At 48.3% G+C, this 20,278-nt stretch overlaps 1 protein-coding gene across 2 annotated transcripts in view; it reads right to left on the minus strand.

Moving 5' to 3' along the window:
• The window catches only part of SYTL3 (synaptotagmin like 3), a 232,743-nt gene that overhangs the window by 40,436 nt on the left and 172,029 nt on the right, over positions 1 to 20,278 (minus strand). For both annotated transcript variants that reach the window (XM_075338237.1, XM_075338238.1), the window contains exon 9: positions 12,023 to 12,160. In XM_075338237.1, coding sequence (XP_075194352.1) covers positions 12,023 to 12,160 — 138 coding nt within the window. The remainder of the gene's footprint in view (positions 1 to 12,022; positions 12,161 to 20,278) is intronic.

A 20,278-nucleotide genomic window follows, 5' to 3' on the forward strand; every position in this document is an offset into this window, starting at 1 on the left:
GCTCAAATCCAGACTTAAGACGGAAAGACCCACAAACAAGCAAGACCTGAAGGCTGCGGCTGTAAATGCCTGGCAAAGCATTAAGAAGGAGGAAACCCAGCGTTTGGTGATGTCCATGGGTTCCAGACTTAAGGCAGTGATTGCCTCCAAAGGATTTGCAATAAAATATTGAAAATAAAAATATTTTGTTTGGGTTTGGTTTATTTGTCCAATTACTTTTGACCTCCTAAAATGTGGAGTGTTTGTAAAGAAATGTATACAATTCCTACAATTTCTATCAGATATTTTTGTTCAAACCTTCAAATTAAACGTTACAATCTGCACTTGAATTCTGTTGTAGAGATTTCATTTCAAATCCAATGTGGTGGCATGCAGAGCCCAACTCGCGAAAATTGTGTCACTGTCCAAATATTTCTGGACCTAACTGTATGTGACAGCTGACATGACCAACCCGTAAGTAAAGTGAAAAAACACACACCGAAAAATCCTTTATTTTAAATAAAACACAAATAAGCCTCGTTCACCCTTTTATTACCCCACCCCCCCTCCGAAACAAAGCTCCGACGTAATCCACAGCCCCGGCGTCCTGCGATGCTTGCATCCAGCCGCGACTGACACAGACACTGCTGAATGCAGCCTCGCAGCGAGACAGCAGAGGTAACCACAGGGCATTTCCCACGGCCGGTAATGTGAACTCACTGCCGACTGTGAGAAATGCAGAGTGTGCTCACAGGGACTCTATCTATCCTTCTATCTATCCCTCTGTCTGTCTATCTATGTATTCTTCTATCTATTTTTCTGTCTATTTCTCTATCTCAGAATGAAATGACTTTTTTTTTTTTCAATGTGCTTTATTTAATTGAATGCAATAAAGCACATACCAACCCGCACGCGGCAAAACCGCGAACAATGCCGCGGTAAAACCGCAGCAAACCGCGGCAAACCGCATGCGGTTTTCGGGTGCGGTTTGCGGCGGTTTTTTTACCGCGGATGCAGTAATCTTTGAATACCTGCGGAATTTTCTTGAGAAAATTCCATTTTCCAGTGCGCACAGGGCCTTAAGTCTGCTTTACATGCTACAATATATCTTACGATGTGTCGGCGGGGTCACGTCGTAAGTGACGCACATCCGGCATCGTAAGTACATTGTAGTGTGTGACAGGTACGTGCGATTGAACGTTAAAACGTTCATCGCATACACGTCGTTGAATCCTGACGAATTGCACGTTGGGTTGTTCAATGTTCCCGAGGCAGCACACATCGCAGTGTGTGACACCCAGGAACATTAAACAGATCTTACCTGCGTCTCATGGCTCAAGCCGGCAATGTGGAAGGAAAGAGGTGGGCAGGATGTTTACGTCCCGCTCATCTCCGCCCCTCCGCTTCTATTGGCCGGCTGCCGCGTGACATCGATGTGACGCCGAACGTCCCTCCCACTCCAGGAAGTGGACGTTCGCCGCTCACATTGAGGTCGTATGGACGGGTAAGTATTAGTGATGAGGGAGTACTAAAAAGCTCGGGTGCTCGAAGCTCGGGCCGAGCATCCCAAGATACTCGTGTACTCGGGCCGAGCAACGAGCCCAATGTTATCCTATGGGAGACCCGAGTATTTTTGTGAAATGACCCCCCGGCAGCATGGAGAAACCCTAAAAATGTCACAAAAGTCTCAGAAGAGTGCTCAAATGACATGGCAACAGCATGGGGAAGACCCCTTGAAGCATTTATCACTCAAAAGTCACAGCTGTGAACAATTTTGTCCGCGTTTCACGCCATTTTTACGGACTCACCAGAAAACCTTCCAAAATGACCCCAAAATGATTTTTCATGGCAGAAATGTTAAGGGCACATACCCAATAGTGAGATAGAGCTGGTGTATGTTACTTTTTGAGATTAATACATGAAAGATTTTACGTGAAAACATTGTGTGGCACTCCGATGTCCCTGAGAAGAGACGTACATGAAGGCCTCTTGAGTCTAATGTGCCCATTTTGAGGAAGTGAGTCTTTGTAGTATTTTCCTTTGCCAGGGCAGTCCAAAATTGTGAGGTTCACCAATGCCCCTGCATAGAGACGTGCATGAGGGCCTGTAAACCTGAAGTGCCCATTGTAAGGAAGTGGGTGTATTATAGTATAGCCCTTTGGCAGGGCAGCCAAAAATTGAGAGGCTCCACATTGTCCCTGGATAGAGACGTGCATGAGGGCCTGTAAACTTGAAGTGCCCATTGTAAGGAAGTGGGTCTATTGTAGTATAGCCCTTTGGCAGGGCAGGCAAAAATTGGGAGGCTCCACGTTGTCCCTGGATAGAGACGTGCATGAGGGCCTGGAAACCTGAAGTGCCCATTGTAAGGAAGTGGGTCTATTGTAGTATAGCCCTTTGGCAGGGCAGCCAAAAATTGGGAGGCTCCACGTTGTCCCTGGATAGAGACGTGCATGAGGGCCTGGAAACCTGAAGTGCCCATTGTAAGGAAGTGGGTCTATTGTAGTATAGCCCTTTGGCAGGGCAGCCAAAAATTGGGAGGCTCCACGTTGTCCCTGGATAGAGACGTGCATGAGGGCCTGGAAACCTGCAGTGCCCATTGTAAGGAAGTGGGTCTATTGTAGTATAGTCCTTAGGCAGGGCAGCCAAAAATTGGGAGGCTCCACGTTGTCCCTGGATAGAGACGTGCATGAGGGCCTGTAAACCTGAAGTGCCCATTGGAAGGAAGTGGGTCTATTGTAGTATAGCCCTTTGGCAGGGCAGCCAAAAATTGGGAGGCTCCACGTTGTCCCTGGATAGAGACGTGCATGAGGGCCTGTAAACCTGAAGTGCCCATTGTAAAGAAGTGGGTCTATTGTAGTATAGCCCTTAGGCAGGGCAGCCAAAAATTGGGAGGCTCCACGTTGTCCCTGGATAGAGACCTGTTAGGTTCTTAGTGCCTCCGTGCTTGCATTTAAAAACCGCACGTGTGTGCCTGTTGGTGGCAGCTTTCCGCTGCACTTGTGTGCATTTTGCAAAAACTTGGATATAACGCACAAGTCTAGTGAATACACATCAGCACAGCATTGCAAAATGCGCAAGGGCGTTGTCAACGAACAAGGAAGTGGACGTGATGGTGGTGCAGGCAGAGACCGAGGTCGTGTGCAAGCTCTAATTTCGCCACAACAAAGGGCCACATCTACTCGCTCGCACATCCTGTCCCAAATTCTTGGGGACCGCAGCAGTACACCGCTCTTGAACCAAGACCAGTGTCAACAGGTTGTTAGTTGGATAGCGGATAATGCTTCCAGTCAGATTGGCACCACCACAAACACTCTGTCTTCCACACGGTCAAGTGTCAGTAGCCGTGATACTGCACCGCACATTTTGGAACCTGATCCTCCTTCCTACCACCAGGCCGAGTACACGTCCACGGACATTACTGATCCCACACTTGGACACTCGGAAGAGCTGTTCGTTCACGTTTCCAATCACACATTCTGGCCTCTCGCCAGCTCCTGTTGAAGTGGGTCATGAGGAGATCGTATGTACAGATGCCCAAATATTTCAGCAGCCATTTTCTCACGAAGTTGGCAACGTGTCTCAACAAGGGGTGGACGATGATGAGACACAATTGTCAGGAAGTCAGGAGGAGCAGGGTGCGGAAGACGAAGACGACGTGGTGGCTGATCCAGTAACTGACCCAACCTGGCAGGAGGATATGCAGAGCGAGGACAGCAGTGCACAGGGGGAGGGAGGCGTAGCATCCCAACAGGCAGTAAGAAGCAGGGTGGTGGCCCCAGGCAGACGTCAGGCAACTGTTCCCCGGAACAACACGACACAAGGTGCCTGTACAAATGTTAGGTCTTCCCGAGTCTGGCAGTTTTTTAAGTTGGCTCCAGATGATTCTAAAAAGGCCATTTGCAACACCTGCCGTGCCAGCATCAGCAGGGGTACCAAAACTAGCAGCCTGACCACCACCAGAATGATCAGGCACATGTCAGCCAAGCACCCGACTTTGTGGGATGTACAACAGAGTCGAGGAGCAGTGCTTGCTGATGTCACTGCTACATCTTCGCTTGTTGTGCATGCGAGCCAATCCCCTGTCCATGCTGCCCGCGAACAAGCCTCCTCCGGCCCTGCACCTCTGCGTTGCCCACGCAGAAATAACACCATCATCAAGCACGTCCTTGTCCCAGCGCAGCGTTCAGTTATCCATTCAGCAAACCTTTGAACGCAGGCGCAAATACACTGACAACGCCCCACATGCCACACTTCTAAATGCTAACATTTCGCGACTGCTTGCGCTGGAAATGTTGCCTTTTAGGCTGGTTGAGACAGAAGCATTCCGCGACCTGATGGTGGCAGCTGTCCCACGTTACTCGGTCCCCAGCTGCCACTATTTTTCCCGGTGTGCCGTCGCCGCATTGCATAACCACGTGTCACAAAACATCACACGTGCCCTGAACAACGCTGTTTCACCCAAAGTCCACCTAACCACAGGCACGTGGACAAGTGCATGTGGGCAAGGCCGCTACATCTCGTTGACGTCACACTGGGTTAATATTGTGGAAGCTGGGACCCAGTCTGAGCGAGGGACGTAACACGTCCTTCCCACACCAAGGTTTGCAGGCCCTACCTCAGTCAGTGTTTCACCCACACTCTACAGCTCCGGAATGTCATGCTCCTCAGCCTCCTCCTCCTCCTGCGCATCCTCATCCACTTTACCCTCCACACCAGTCCCAAGCTGGAATTGTCGCGGGTGGAGGAGGGGACGCTGCGCTCTCCCACTGCTCGGGTCCGGCTGCCGCTGCTCTACGGCTGCTGCTGCTCGGTGGCTCGAGCGATGGCCGGATCCCGGAGGCTCGAGCGGCACTCCTCACCCGTGAGTGAAAAGGGGTGGTTTGGGTTTTGGGGATATTGTCCGTGACGCCACCCACGGTTGTGGTGATTGTCTGGACACCACCGCTGCTCTGGACGGGTATCCCGGGAGCCTGTGACAGGGAGCAGCTTTGTTGTTATTTCTCCCCTCCGTGGGTAGGGGGGTTGGTTGTCCCGGGGCCCGGTGATGGGGTAGAGATGGATGACAGGCGGGTAGCGGGGCCTGATGAGGTGCAGGGTCGCAGGGGCAGCGCTGTTCCGCACGGCACGGAGGTACTCACTCAGCCCAATGATGATGACACAGTTCACGGTAAAACAAGTGGCTGGATGGACGGGTCCCTCGGACGGCTGCGGTTGTTCCTCCCTGCAGGTTAGTGATGACTGTCTCTCCCTGCACCTAAGTTCAGTGTTGGTAGTGATGGTTTCCCACCGGTAACCCGCTCCCCGACCTGGATATGGGCCGGAGGAGACCCTTTTGCCCACAGGCGCTGGCCCTGGGAGACGGTTGCCCTTGGCGGTGGCGGTGTCTCCCCTTCACGGTTGGACGGTTGCCTTCTATCGTGACTTGGCTGTTTGGAAACCCTGAGGTCCCCTTCACTAACGGATTTGGCAAATTCACGGCGAAACCAAGCCTTGCCGGGATCCGAAAGGCCCCTGCCAATGGTGCTGTCTTCTCTTTGTATACCGGTCCGGTACGGCCGGGTCACCACCCGTCCACGGTCCTTACGGCAGACTCCAATCGGCCTCCACTGCAGACGGTCACCACATCCTGCCAACCTTGCTGTCCTGTCCGGGCCACACACCCGGACCAACTTCAGGCTCTTTGCTGTCACTTTTCTCCTCTCTACTACTTTCCTCCTTCCACTTCCTTAGCTTAACTCTCACTGCCTGTGTTTTCCCTCCTCCTTGGTGAGTGGAGACCAACCGCCTGGCTCCAACCCCTGGTGTGGACAACAGCCCCTGGGGAAGGCAACAAGGATTTTGTGTTTTGACTATGATATGCCTGCAGGGAGTGTGGGGTGTGTAAGTGTTGTGCTCTGTGGCCCCTGGCTTGTCCAGGGCGACACAGAAGCACTGCAGCACTGCCTCGGCGAAGCGGCAACAGGCTGTGCTGAAGCTAATCTGCATAGGTGACAAACCCCACAATGCAGAAGAGGTGTGTACAGCTCTGAAACAGCAGGCAGATCACTGGCTCACACCTCTGAACCTAAAGCCAGGAAAGGTTGATTGTGACAATGGCCGGAACCTGGTGGCGGCTTTGAGGCGAGGCCAGCTGACACACGTTCCATGCGTGGCCCATGTGCTCAACCTCGTGGTTCAGCGGTTTCTAAAGTCATACCCAGAGCTGTCTGATCTGCTGGTAAAAGTTCGCCGCCTGTCTGTACATTTTCGAAAGTCACCTACTGCTTCAGCCGGCCTTGCCGGCTTTCAGCGCCTTTTGCATCTTCCGGCTCACAGACTGGTGTGTGATGTCCCCACGCGTTGGAATTCAACTCTGCACATGTTGGTCAGGATATGTGAGCAGAAGAGGGCAGTTTTTGAGTACCTGCATCACCTAAGCCGTAGGGAAATGGGTCAAACTCCACACATAACACCTGAGGAGTGGAGATGGATGTCCAACCTATGTACCATCCGCCAAAACTTTGAGGACTCCACCAAGATGGTGAGCGGCGATGACGACATTATTAGCGTCACCATACCGCTTCTCTGCCTTCTAAAATGGTCTCTGCTCAAAAAACAACCATGATGCATTTCAGGCGGAGCGCGATGAGTTTGAGCAAGAAACAGTAGTGGGTGTGGGTGATAACACACAGCCCAGCCTCGTCTCATCACAACGTGCAGTGGAGGACTATGACGAGGAGGAGGATGAAGACATGGAGCAACTCTCTGGCCAAATTGAGGATATGACATGCAGTCATATCCTCGGTTCAGCGTGGCTGGCCAGAGGACAGGGTAGATGAGGAGGAGGAGGAGGAGGAGGAGGAGGAGGACAGCATGTTCAGTCATCGTGTTGGTCAGGATACTGAAGTGATGGCTGTTAAGAGTCTGGCACACATGGCTGACTTTATGGTAAGCTGCCTGTCTCGTGACCCTCGCGTTAAGAACATCTTTGCTGACAATCATTACTGGTTGGTAACACTGTTACACCCACGCTACAAGGAGAACTTTATGTCTCTTATTCCCGAGGCGAAGAGGTCAGGCAAAATGCAGCAGTTCCAGAAGGCCATAGTCACGGAAGTAGGCAAAGCATTCCCCTCACAAAACGCTAGCGGCATAGGTCAGGAGTCAGTGGACAACCAAGGCGTACAGCCGAGAGGGGCACAAGTCCAATACGCCAGAGGTAGGGGAACAGTCTTTAAGATGTGGGACAGTTTTCTCAGGCCCTCACATACCACAGCCCCTGAGGTGCGGGGTAGTGCCACAAAAAATCCTAAGTTTGCCCAGATGCTCAAGGAGTACCTTGCAGATCAAACAACTGTACTCCGACATTCCTCTGTGCCTTACAATTAATGGGTATCCAAGCTGGACACGTGGCATGAATTGGCTCTCTACGCCTTCGAAGTCCTGGCATGCCCTGCCGCTAGCGTTTTGTCAGAGCGTGTTTTTAGTGCCGCAGGTGGAATCATTACAGATAAACGCACCTGCCTGTCAACTGTAAATGTTGACAGGCTGACTCTGATCAAGATGAACAAGGGTTGGATTGGGCCAGACTTCACCACACCACCAGCAAATGAGAGCGGAATTTAAAGTTTGCCATGTACCTACACTCACCCATGGGTACACACTTCTGGACTTTGGCTAATCGCTGGACTGCTCCTCCTTCTCCTCATGCGCCATCATGATGACCGTTACAATAGTTAGGCCGTTGTTTCAGGTATACCCCCAGTGGTAAATTTTTTCGACCATTCTTTCAGAATGGACATTACAACGACAGGCGACCCGCTCCTTTGCAATGGGAACAATGTTTTGAGGCCCTTATGCACATCTCTATCCAGGGACAATGTGGAGCCTGACGCTGCCACCGACTGCAACACACACGTGCGGTTTTTAAATGCAAGCACGGACGCAATAAGAACCTAACAGGTTTTTAGGAGCGACAATTACTGAGAAGTCTGACACTATCAGCCACTGCTGACTGACGTGTATTATACACTAGACTTGTGCGTTATATAATAGTTTGTGCAAAACGTGCACCTGTACGCTGCCACCGACAGACACACACGTGCTGTTTTTAAATGCAAGCACGGACGCATTAAGAACCTAACTGGTTTTTAGGAGCGACAATTACTGAGAAGTCTGACACTATCAGCCACTGCTGACTGACGTGTATTATACACTAGACTTGTGCGTTATATAATAGTTTGTGCAAAACGTGCACCTGTACGCTGCCACCGACAGACACACACGTGCTGTTTTTAAATGCAAGCACGGACGCAATAAGAACCTAACAGGTTTTTAGGAGCGACAATTACTGAGAAGTCTGACACTATCAGCCACTGCTGACTGACGTGTATTATACACTAGACTTGTGCGTTATATAATAGTTTGTGCAAAACGTGCACCTGTACGCTGCCACCGACAGACACACACGTGCTGTTTTTAAATGCAAGCACGGACGCAATAAGAACCTAACTGGTTTTTAGGAGCGACAATTACTGAGAAGTCTGACACTATCAGCCACTGCTGACTGACGTGTATTATACACTAGACTTGTGCGTTATATAATAGTTTGTGCAAAACGTGCACCTGTACGCTGCCACCGACAGACACACACGTGCTGTTTTTAAATGAAAGCACGGACGCAATAAGAACCTAACTGGTTTTTAGGAGCGACAATTACTGAGAAGTCTGACACTATCTGGACTGTTTTAGACTGTGTACACCAGCCCCAGATATGATGATAGGAATGGCTATATACCCTGCCTGCCTGCCTGCCTGTATACTGCTACAATAGTCCTGACAAGGACTCTTCTGGTCACTAGCCTGTATTCCGACCTGGCTATACCCTGCCTGTATATAGCAACAATAGTCCTGAGAAGGACTCTGCTACTGTACTCCGACCTGGCTATACCCTGCCTGCCTGTATACAACTATAATAGTCCTGAGAAGGACTTCTGGTCACACTGTTTGCAGCCCTGCTCCGGAACTAACTATAAAGGGCCGCAAAGCTTTCCCTGAATCAGCGACACTCTCCCTGCACTGACTGTCTGGATAGCTGTGAGCAGAGCACAGCGCGCCGGCCGGTATAAAGGCTCGGTCACGCTGTGCAGGCCGGCCAATCACTGCAATTCCACAACTAACAGGGCTGTGGCATTGCAGTGGTCTGCCAGCCAATCCCTGCATGAGGGCTGGCTCTCAAAAGAGCGCCAACATGCAGGGATGAAGACCACGAGTACAGCACGAGTATCGCGAGATTACTCGGTCCCCGCCGAGCAGCCCGAGTACAGCGATACTCGTGCGAGTACCGAGTAGTTACAAGCATGCTCGCTCATCACTAGTAAGTATGTGTGACAGGGGTTAATCGTTTGTGCGGCACGTTCAACAAATTGAACATGCCACACATACGATGGGGGCGTTGCAAATTGCATACGATATCGTATGCGAAATTGCAACGTGTAAAGCAGGCTTTAAACCGGTTTTCATTCTATTTGATTCATATTATAAACAGCTCTCCGGGGCCGCTGCTAAACCACAAAAAAGCACTCACATGCGATCATAGGGGGTTGTGACTGGCACAACCCTACCAGGTGAGTGTATCTCTTTCTGTCTCTCTACCCTCATATCGGGTAAGACCCTATTGCGCTTTTTCCCCCCTACAGCTTCACATTCATCAGCGGCAGTTCTACACCCTTAACCTCAACCCGCAAGTGGTGTCACGTACACTAACTTTCACCCCTACTTTAAATAATTCTCCTCTTACAAGAGAAACCCCAGGGTATGGGACCGGGCAACGGCCACCAGAGTGGCATTTCCATTTGCAACTGCCCGGGACCGAGTACCCCCTTCCCTGGGCGATACAACATGAGAGGCATTGTAGTTTGCCTCAGATTGTCCTTGTGGAATCCATACAAGAAATCCACAACAAATCCCTCTACGTAAGGAAGAGTTCACACAAATGTTTTTCACAGTCCATACATGGACTACAATGTCCGAATATAACATTGTTTGAAGCCACAGGCTCAAAATGGCTACCTTAAAAAGACTTGGAACAAGTCACTCAGTTTGACAGAATCCAGAGAAACCCTGATACCCTTTAACCCCTATACAGAACTCTGGATTTACATTGAGGTCCAGTGGATTGCCACTTACAGAAGAGTTACCATTCTGAGGTGCACACCAGAGGTAAATAAGACTAGATAGGGAGCCAGGTCAAAGCCAAGAGGGAAGCAAAGTACAAAATTGTCAGGCAGGAGAAGTGTCAAAAAAGCTGAGGTCAAACAGGAAAATACCAACACTAAGCAGAAAACAAAACAAAGAGCTATCCAGGGAAGCATAAGCTATAGCTGGCAGATACCAGCTGGAAGCTTTATTAGGCTGTAGTGCCTTCTAATAGGCTGAAGTCCAGGGCTGACCACTTTAGCTGGATAGCTCACATACCATTCTGTTAGGTTGAAAATTACTGCCGATCCCAGCCACTCTATCGTTAGTGAATGGACAGAGCCTGGGCTGTCCAGAGCTTCTGTTTTGAATATCTCCTCTATCACCAGCACCATTCACAGGGTGAATATGGTAACACCTCATGACAGAAGCAGATGTTGCAGGAACAGGTTCTGGTGAAGATGTGACAGTAAACTAACCCCCCCCCCAATTTTTCTGTTGGGCGTCTGGACCCTTAGGACCAGTTTTATTGAAAAACAGGAGATGAAACTTCCTGATCAGGTTTTTGGCTTTGATATTACTTGCAGGAAACCAAGATCTCTCTTCTGAGACATAACCCCTTCAATACACCAGATACTGCACAGACCTTTCACCAGATGAGAATCTAGGATTTGCTGCATCTTATAATCCTAATTGTGTTTAACTAGAACAGGAGGAGGAGGATTTATGTCTGAGTGCAGTCTTCAAGTTCTCTCTGACTTCAAAACAGATAAATTAAAAAAGTTATCCACAGATTTTTCAACGTCTGGACTATGCATCACAGTGGTTGAAAAGGAACCAAAACGAGGATGCAATCAAGGACTACAGAAAAAGGGAGTAGTTTTAATGGATTATTGATATTATTGATAGCAAAATCAGCTAACAGCAGATGTCCACCCAATTAGAATGACGGTCGGACACATAACCCCGAAGAAATTGCTCTAGTGTTTTGATTAGTATATTCTGTCTGACCATTGGTGTCTCTGTAGTAGGCCAAAGAAGAAAAAGATTGCTACCTGCAGAATGGCTGCTGCCAGAGGTGCGATCCAAAGGCAGGTAAGAGTAGTAAGGGAGCCGGGTCAAAACCAAGAGGGCAGCAAGGGACAAAACCCATGAGGCAGCCAAAGCATCAAATAATAAGCTGAGGTCAAACAGGAAAACACCAATACTAAGCAGAAAACAAACACACAGAGCTATAAAATGGAGCTATATCTGGCAGCTTTCAGCAGTAAGCTGGAAGATTTAGTGGGGTGTGGTGTCTTCTAATAGGCTGAAGCCAGGGGCTGACAATTTCAGTTGGACAGCGCACACACTGATTCGATCAGGCCAGAAAGTACTGCAGGCCCCAGCCACTCTAACCTTTGTGGATAGACAGAGCCTGTGATGTCCAGAGTTTCTGGTTCCGACATCTCTTCTATCACTAACACCACCCATAGAGTGAATATGGTCACGTCTGAAGACAGAAGCAGACGTTGCAGGTACAGGTTCTGGTGAAGCTTAGACAATCTGGTCAGGCAGTGGGTCTTCTGACCAAAGTTACAGCCTATTTATCTATGAGGCTGTAAGTATGGGTTAGAAGACACTTGATTAGCCCACACATTAGGATCCAATACACTTACCAAGATATATGGCTCTTGTGAACCCAGTTTAAAGACTGGTTTTACATAGTTTTAGGAATGATTTCAGTTTTTGTGACATTCTTTTTTACAAAAAAATCAGTGGCCAGAAGTTAGCATAAAGTCTATAGTGAAAAATGAGAATGGATGTAAACAAAACGTTTTGATTTTGATGTCAGTTACATTTTTATCAAAACATACATGTACCATACCCTTTTCTGACTTCCAAAGAATGTTGTCTTGTTTGGGTCATCAGTCTCCTTTGTCTTTTGACTTGGATAATTTCTGATTTCTTGAACTTCCTCTCTGGCTTTGTGAATAAGTTGGTGTAGACTTTTGGACTTTTCTAGCTGTGATAAAAATATGTAATATAGTAATAATAATATTGTTATTAATAATAATAATAATAATAATAATAATAATAATAATAATAATAATAATAATAATACAATTAGATACTGAGGTAAAAGGAATCTTTGGGGACTTGGATATTGGTGACCTGTTTTTAGCTGATATAGCCTGATTCCTTGCACGTCTACCTACAGAAGGGGCCATGTCACTCTTGCAACTACTACTTTTCTTTCACTGTGTTGCAGGTACAGAGCCTTACATTTTGTACTGTTTTGCCTAGTACTAGTATTACAACTAAGTTCAATTCATTGAAATGGCATATAGCACTGATAAGCTCATACAGGAACCACAAAATATACAGAGAAGGAAAAAAAACACTTACCAGTACAAGTAAGGTTAATAACATAACTATCATTTCAAAATTTTCAGTTTTACTCAAATTATTTGATGCAAACATTAGTACACCTCACATCATCAAAAACAACTCCCATCTAGTATGTTGTTTGATCTCAATGACAGCGTCAAATCTTCTAGGCCTTGGAATGAATAAGTTGGTGACATATTGCAACATCTATCTTTTTCCGTTCTCAAGAAAGACCTTATTTACGGCCTGGATGCTGGATGGTGAGGGATGACAACTTGTCTCTTAAAAGTTCCCCATAGCTGTTTCGATTGAGTTTAGATGAAGTGACATACTTAGCCACTGAATCACTTTCACCCTGTTCTTCTTCAGAAATGCAATGGCCTCATTTGTTAGCTTTGGATCATTGTCATGTTAGAAAAGTCCATGTCTACCAAGGTCATGGAGTGATGGTAGCATCTCCTATTTTAATATAGAGCAGTACATCTGTGAATTCATGATACCATCCTTATACCATCAATGAAATGTAGCTCCCCGACACCAGCAACACTCATGCCACCCCACATAAAGACAGTGCCACCACCATGTTTCACTGTAGGCACTATGAATTTCTCTTTGTACTCATCAACTTTATAATGCCATTCAGTTCCAAAAACATTTATCTTGGTCTCGTCACAGAGAATAGAGCCCCGTAGTCTTCATATTTTTCAGCATGAGCCCTGGCTAATTTCTAGGCAGGCTCTTTTGTGATTGGGCTTTAGGACAGGTTTTCTGTCATGGTTTTGCCTCCCCTGCCACCAGGCTAGGGGGTGGAGCTTTCTCCTGGCCCTCGTTTCCGGAGCCTGGACGCTTTATTTGGGGTCATCTCCAGTGAACCGACGCCGGCTATAAGCTAAGCTCTGTTCTGCTGTGATTGCTGGTCCCTGTAAGTGTTTGATCTTGATCCATCTCCCTTGTGCTCTCGCCCTCTGTCTGTGTTCTGTCCCCTTGTTCTTAGTCTGTTTCCCCAGACATACCTTCGTTCCTTCCCTGCACTCTTCTTGTTTTCTCCATCTCCTACCTCCCCTCCTCGGTTTGCTCCCCTTGGTACTGATCTTGGACTGACCCCGACCTTTCTCCTGCTCGTCCCTCCGGTCTTCATCTGCTTCTCACAGCAGCCGACTCGGCCTATCTTACCATCCTCCGCACACCTCTTGGCATCTGCTGCCCCTGCTGGTGCTGTAATATATTGCACCAGCACACTCTGCTTCAATTCCCTGCCTGGTTCTGCACAGTACAGTTGCTAATCATCAGGACTCCAGCTCCCTCTGCTGGTGTCTTGACAGTATAGCCAGCCCAGTAGGATTTTATATTCAAGTTGGATATAAAATTCGGTATAAGTTGATACTTGTATTTATTTATACATTTAGGGGATATTTTTATGGATCCACTTAGAATGTTGTGTGAGCAAGTAGCCAACCTCACCCAGTTGGTGCAGGATTTGGCTGCGGAGTATTGCCCCCTGGCAGTCTTGCATAATTTGCTGCAAGGTGAGGTCTCTGCCTCAGTAAGATCCACTTCAGGAGCATCTGCCTCACATTGTCTGGGACATCATAACCCCACTGATGTCCAAATTAACCCCTTAAACGCATGGTGATGCTCCCCGATAAATTTTCTGGGGAGAAAAACCTATTTTGGACATTTAGGGAGAGTTGTAAGCTTCTTTTTACTCTCCGGCCTCGGTCTTCTGGGGATGAGACTCAGCGGGTGGGGATTGTCATGTCCTTACTTAGAGGGGGTCCCCAGACCTGGGCATTTTCACTACCTCCTTCGGCCCCTGAACGGTTTTTGGTTGACTGCTTTTTTTACTCCCTCGGGGTTATATATGACAAACCAGACCGGGTGCGGGTGGCTGAGGACAGGATCATGTGTCTCACTCAGGGGAACCACACTTCTGAACTTTATTGTTTAAAGTTTCGGCAGAGGTCTGCAGAGGTACAGTGGAATGATTCTGCACTCAGCTGCCAGTTCCAGAGAGGACTTTCGGACTCCCTTAAGGATGCCTTGGCCCTGCACTCTCCTCCCAGTTCCTTAGATGAGGCTATGAATCAGGCCATAGATTAGACCGTAGATTATGGGAAAGAATGGGCACCATGTGAGATGCTTTTCCATTCCTGCCAAAGACTAATTCCTTACCGGCTGCGGAACCCATGGAGGTCAGAGCCACTAGTCCTGATGAGACGGAGAGGAGACGATGCTGGGATCACAAGCTTTGTTTCTATTGTGGTCAACATGGACTGCACGGTTTGCCCTCTGCTAACAAGTCGTCGGGAAACTTCTAAAGTCTGGGTACTGGTCGAGGAGTTTACCCAGACTTTCAGGTACCCTTTTTCTCCTCAATTAAGATTCTCCTGAATGTTGACCTACGGGTCAAGGACTCGGTCTGGTCTTCTAATGCCTTAATTGCATTGATTGTGGGTCCTCTATTAACTTTATTGACTCTAAGGGTACCTTCACACTTAGCGATGCAGCAGCGATCCGACCAGCGATCTGACCTGGTCAGGATCGCTGCTGCATCGCTACATGGTCGCTGGTGAGCTGTCAAACAGGCAGATCTCACCAGCGACCAGTGAACAGCCCCCAGCCAGCAGCGACGTGCAAGCGACGCTGCGCTTGCACGGAGCCGCCGTCTGGAAGCTGCGGAGACTGGTAACTAAGGTAAACATCGGGTATGGTTACCCGATGTTTACATTAGTTACCAGTGTGAGCAGGGAGCAGGGAGCCGCGCACACTGAGCGCTGGCTCCTTGCTCTCCTAGCTACAGTACACATCGGGTTAATTAACCCGATGTGTAATGCAGCTACATGTGCAGAGAGCAGGGAGCCGCGCACACTGCTTAGCGCTGGCTCCTTGCTCTCCTAGCTGCTGTACACATCGGGTTAATTAACCCGATGTGTACAGCAGCTACATGTGCAGAGAGCCGGAGCCGGCACTGGCAGCGTGAGAGCTGCAGAGGCTGGTAACTAAGGTAAATATCGGGTAACCACCTTGGTTACCCGATGTTTATCTTGGATACAGCTTACCTCAGCTGTCAGACGCCGGCTCCTGCTCCCTGCTCGCTTCATTTGTCGCTCTCTTGCTGTCACACACAGCGATCTGTGTGTCACAGCAGGAGAGCGGCTTTGAAGAAAACGAACCAGGGCTGTGTGTAACGAGCAGCGATCTCGCAGCAGGGGCCAGATCGCTGCTCATTGTCACACACAGCGAGATCGCTAATGAGGTCACTGCTGCGTCACAAAAAGCGTGACTCAGCAGCGATCTCGGCAGCGAGCTCGCTGTGTGTGAAGCACCCCTAAGTTGGTCTAAAGATTAGAGTTAGGGACAGTAAGGTTATATGGACCCATTCAAATTCTGGCGATTGATAAAACACCGTTACCTAAAAACCTCATCCAGTTTGTCAGTGAAGATTTTACCCTTGTGGTTGGTTCTCTGCACTCTGAAAAAATTTCTTGTTTTGTGATGGACAATCTTCCTGCTGGGTTGGTACTGGGGTTTCCATGGTTGTTGTTACATAACCCTATTATCGATTCGGAATGTCGTGATATTGTCAAATGGAGTCCTGACTGTCATAAGAGGTGTTTAAAATCTGTACCTGTTTTCTTCGCAAGTCCTGAGGGTCTTCCAGAATACCTGATGGACTTCGGAGACATATTCTTGGAAAAGGAGGCCAAGGTTTTGCCGCTTCATTACCCATATGACTGTGCCATCAATGTTTTTCCCAATGCCAAATTGGCCAAGGCCTGTTTATACAATCTCTCAGGTCCTGAAAGCTGCTATGAAGTCTTATATTTCCTACAGTTTGCGTAAAGGGCATATCTGTCCTTCTTCCCCAGTGGCCGCTGGTTTCTTTTTTGGGAAGAAGGACGGTGGGTTATGGCCATGTCTTGATTTCCGAGAATTGAACAAAATGACTGTTAAAAATACTCATCTGCTTCCATTCATCCGTGACCTTTATAACCAACTTTCTGGAGCTCGTTGGTTTTCTAACCTAGATCTTAGGGGGCCTATAATCTTATTCATATTAGAGAGGTGGATGAGTTGAAAACGGCCTGACGTCTGAGGGGTTATTTGAAAATCTGGTGATGCTTTTCGGTCTAACTAATGCTCCTGCTGTTTTTCAAAATTTCATCAATGTTTTCTCCAATTTAATATGTCGTTTTCTGGTCATCTATCTCGATGACATTTTGATGTTTTACACCTATAAGGAGACTCATATTACACATATATATATACGTTCTGTATTACATAGATTACGTGATATTCTCCTGTTAGCTATGCTTAAAAAATGTGTTTTTTCTGCTCAGGAAATTGCCTTTCTTGAGTTAATCTTTTCTCATGTTGGGTTTAAGATGGACCCTGGGAAAGTGCAGACTATTGTCGATTGGGTGCAACCCAGGGATCTCAAGGCGTTACAATGCTTTTTGGGTTTCGCCAATTACTACAGGAAGTTCATTAAGGGGTTCTCACACATTGTCAAGCCTTTGACTGACCTTACTCGTAAAGGGGCAGATCTGAAAGGATGGTCACTGACTGCTGTACAGGCCTTCCTAGAGTTGAAGAGTCATTTCATGTCCGCTCCGGTTCCTGGTTCAGCCTGACCTCGAGGCACCATTTATCATGGAGGTGGACGCTTTGGAGGTGGGGGTGGGAGCGGTTCTCTCTTAGGGACCTGCTACTCTGACTAATTTATGACCATGTGCGTTCTATTCTAAGAAATTTACTCCGGCTGAGAGAAATTATGATGTGTGTGATCATGAATTATTGGCTGTGAAATTGGCATTTGAAGAATGGATGCATTTTTTGGAGAGTGCGGTTCATCGTATTACGGTCATCACTGATCATAAAAATCTCGCTTATATCGAGTCGGCCAAGAGATTGACACATCGGCAGGCTAGGTGGGCCCTATTTTTTTCCAGATTCCATTTTTCTATTACTTTTCGACCGATGTCCAAAAATGTGAGGGCGGACACCCTGTCCCATAGTTTGGACCCTGTGTCTCCTCTAGAGCCTCCTTCCTCCATTCTTCCACAGGGGGTGGGGGACGCTGTCTTGTCCTCTGGATTAGAGGCTAAGGTCAGGGAGGCCCAGTCCTCAGCGCCATCTTCCGTTCCAGACTGTAAGTTATTTGTCTCTTTGCACCTCCGGTTGCGTGTACTTCAGGAGTTTCATGAGTCCATACTTCGCGGCCATCCGTGAGTTTCGGCCACTCGCAGGGCTGTTGCTCGACTCTTTTGGTGGCCATCTCTTAACTCTGATGTGGCTCAGTTTGTTTCTGCCTGTGTGATATGTGCCCGTGCTAAGGTATGTCGTAACCGACCAGCCAGGGAATCGGTTCCATTACCAGTTCCTGAAAGACCATGGACCCACCTGTCAATGGATTTCATTAGAGACCTCCCTGTCTCGAATGGCATGACTGTGATCTGGGTGGTGGTGGATCATTTTAGTAAACGGGCACATTTTGTTCCCCTTTCCGGCCTGCCTAATGCGGTGACCCTTTCCAGCCTATTTATTGAACAGGTGGTTACGTTGCATGGGGTGCCCCTGAATATTGTGTCTGACAGAGGGGTACAGTTCATTTCCAGGTTTTGGTGGGCATTTGCAAGAGGTTGGGAGTTGATTTATTCTTTTCATCAGCCTATCATCCTGAGTCCAACGGACAAACGGAAAGGACCAAATCAGACCCTTGAGCAAATCCTGCGCTGCTTGGTTTCGGCTCAGCAGGAGGATTGGTGCTCATTTTTGCCCCTTGCGGAGTTTGCTTTTAATGGCCGAGTCCACCAGTCTACAGGGACATACCCCTTCTTTTGTAATTACAGGTTTCATCCTCATTTTGGGGAATTCTCTAGATTGGATTCGGGGTGCCCGGGGCCAGACTCCGTTGTTCAGCATCTGGGGGAGGTTTGGAGGAAAGTTCGGTGGTGCATTGAAATGGCTCAGTGTTGTCAGAAACGCCATGTGGACAAAAAACACTTTCCGGGGCCATCCTTTCAAGTGGGGGACAAGGTGTGGCTGTCCACTCGGAATATCAAAAGTACAAGAAAAGAGAGGAGGAGCGCATGTGAAGGATTTCAGGAATAAGATAGTAAGGAGGGTATTCAAACCGCTCACCTGGAGAGGTTGTGCAACCTTGCACAACCTCGGTTAGAGCGTTGATTGTGGAGCTGGGCAGTACACCCAGATGCCACTATGGAGATCCTCTGCCCGAGTAAGCTGTGTCCTGTGGGGCGGTCATGTGACCAGTCACATGGAAGCCTTGTCACCACCGATCCCAGAAGAGATTTCCAGCCTCAGGCTTAAAGCAGCTCCTGCCATGAGTCCCAATATGGGAATGTGGAATAGGCTGAATAATTGCACGTTCCTGTGGAGTGCTAAGGAGGAGACAGATGGTTACTTGCTTGAATTTCTATGAATAAAGAAATTCAAGCAAGTAACCATCTGTCTCCTCCTTAGCGCTCCCCAGGACCGTGCAATTATTCATCCCACTCGGAATATCAGGCTTAGAGTTCCATCTGCTAAGTTGGGCCCTAAGTTTATTGGACCCTATGAGATCATTGAGGTGGTAAACCCGGTAGCTTTTTGTTTACAGCTTCCTCAGACCTTACGTATTCCCAACGTTTTTCATAAATCATTGCTTAAACCGTTTGTCCCTTTGGTTGTGGATTCTCAGTCTCTTCCGGCTCCAGTGTTGGTGAATGGTGAGATGGAGTATGAGGTCCAACGTATTGTTGATTATCGGGTGGTTTGTAATTCCCTCCAGTATTTGATTCATTGGGGAGGTTACGGCCCAGAGGACAGGGTACTGGCTCGATCCGTACGGGCCGATCGGTTAATTACGGCTTTTCACCAGAAGTTTCCTGGGAAACCTGGGGGTCCAGTGGCCCCCCTTGAGGAGGAGTACTGTAATGGTTCTTGCCTCCCTTGCAACCAGGCTAGGGGGTGGAGCTTTCTCCTGGCCCTCGTTTAAGGAGCCTGGACACTTTAATTGGAGTCATTTCTAGTGAACCGACGCCCGCTATAAGTTAAGCTCTGCTCTGCTGTAATTGCTGGTCCCTGTAAGTGTTTGATCTTGATCCGTTTCCCCTGTGCTCTTGCCCTCTGTCTGTGTTCCGTTCCCTTGTTCTCCGTCTGTTTCCCCGGCCATAACTTTGTTCCTTCCCTTCCATTTTCTTCTTCTCTCCATCTCCTACCTCCCCTACTCAGTTTGCTCCCCCCTGGTACTGACATTGACCTGACCCCGACCTTTCTCCTCCTTGTCCCTCCGGTCTTCATCTGCTCTTCACGGCATCTGACCCGGCCTGTCTTACCATCCTCCGCACAACTCGTGGCATCTGCTCCCACTGCTGGTGCTATAAGGTATTGCACCAGCACACTGTGCTTCAACTCCCCGGCTGGTTCTACACAGTACAGTTGCTATCCAGCAGGACTCCAGCTCCCCCTGCTGGTGTCTTGACACTTCCTCCATGGACGACACCCATAGCTTTCCGCTTCTTTAGCTAACTGCAGTGAACTTGTATATTAATTTTCGTTCACCCTTCCCATGAGAAGATGCTCCTGCTTAACAGTTAACTTCTGTGCTTGGCCTGTGCACCCCTGAGATGGTTGCAGGTATGCAGGTACAACTTTGTTAAATATTTGTATTACTTTTGCTACAGTAAAACTTGGTAGCCTTCTCCTTTCTTGTGAAAAGAAAATATTTTCTTGCTCAGGTCTTGTGACA

The sequence above is a fragment of the Anomaloglossus baeobatrachus genome, chromosome 3 (assembly GCF_048569485.1).
Source record: "Anomaloglossus baeobatrachus isolate aAnoBae1 chromosome 3, aAnoBae1.hap1, whole genome shotgun sequence".
Classification (NCBI taxonomy): Eukaryota; Metazoa; Chordata; class Amphibia; order Anura; family Aromobatidae; genus Anomaloglossus; species Anomaloglossus baeobatrachus.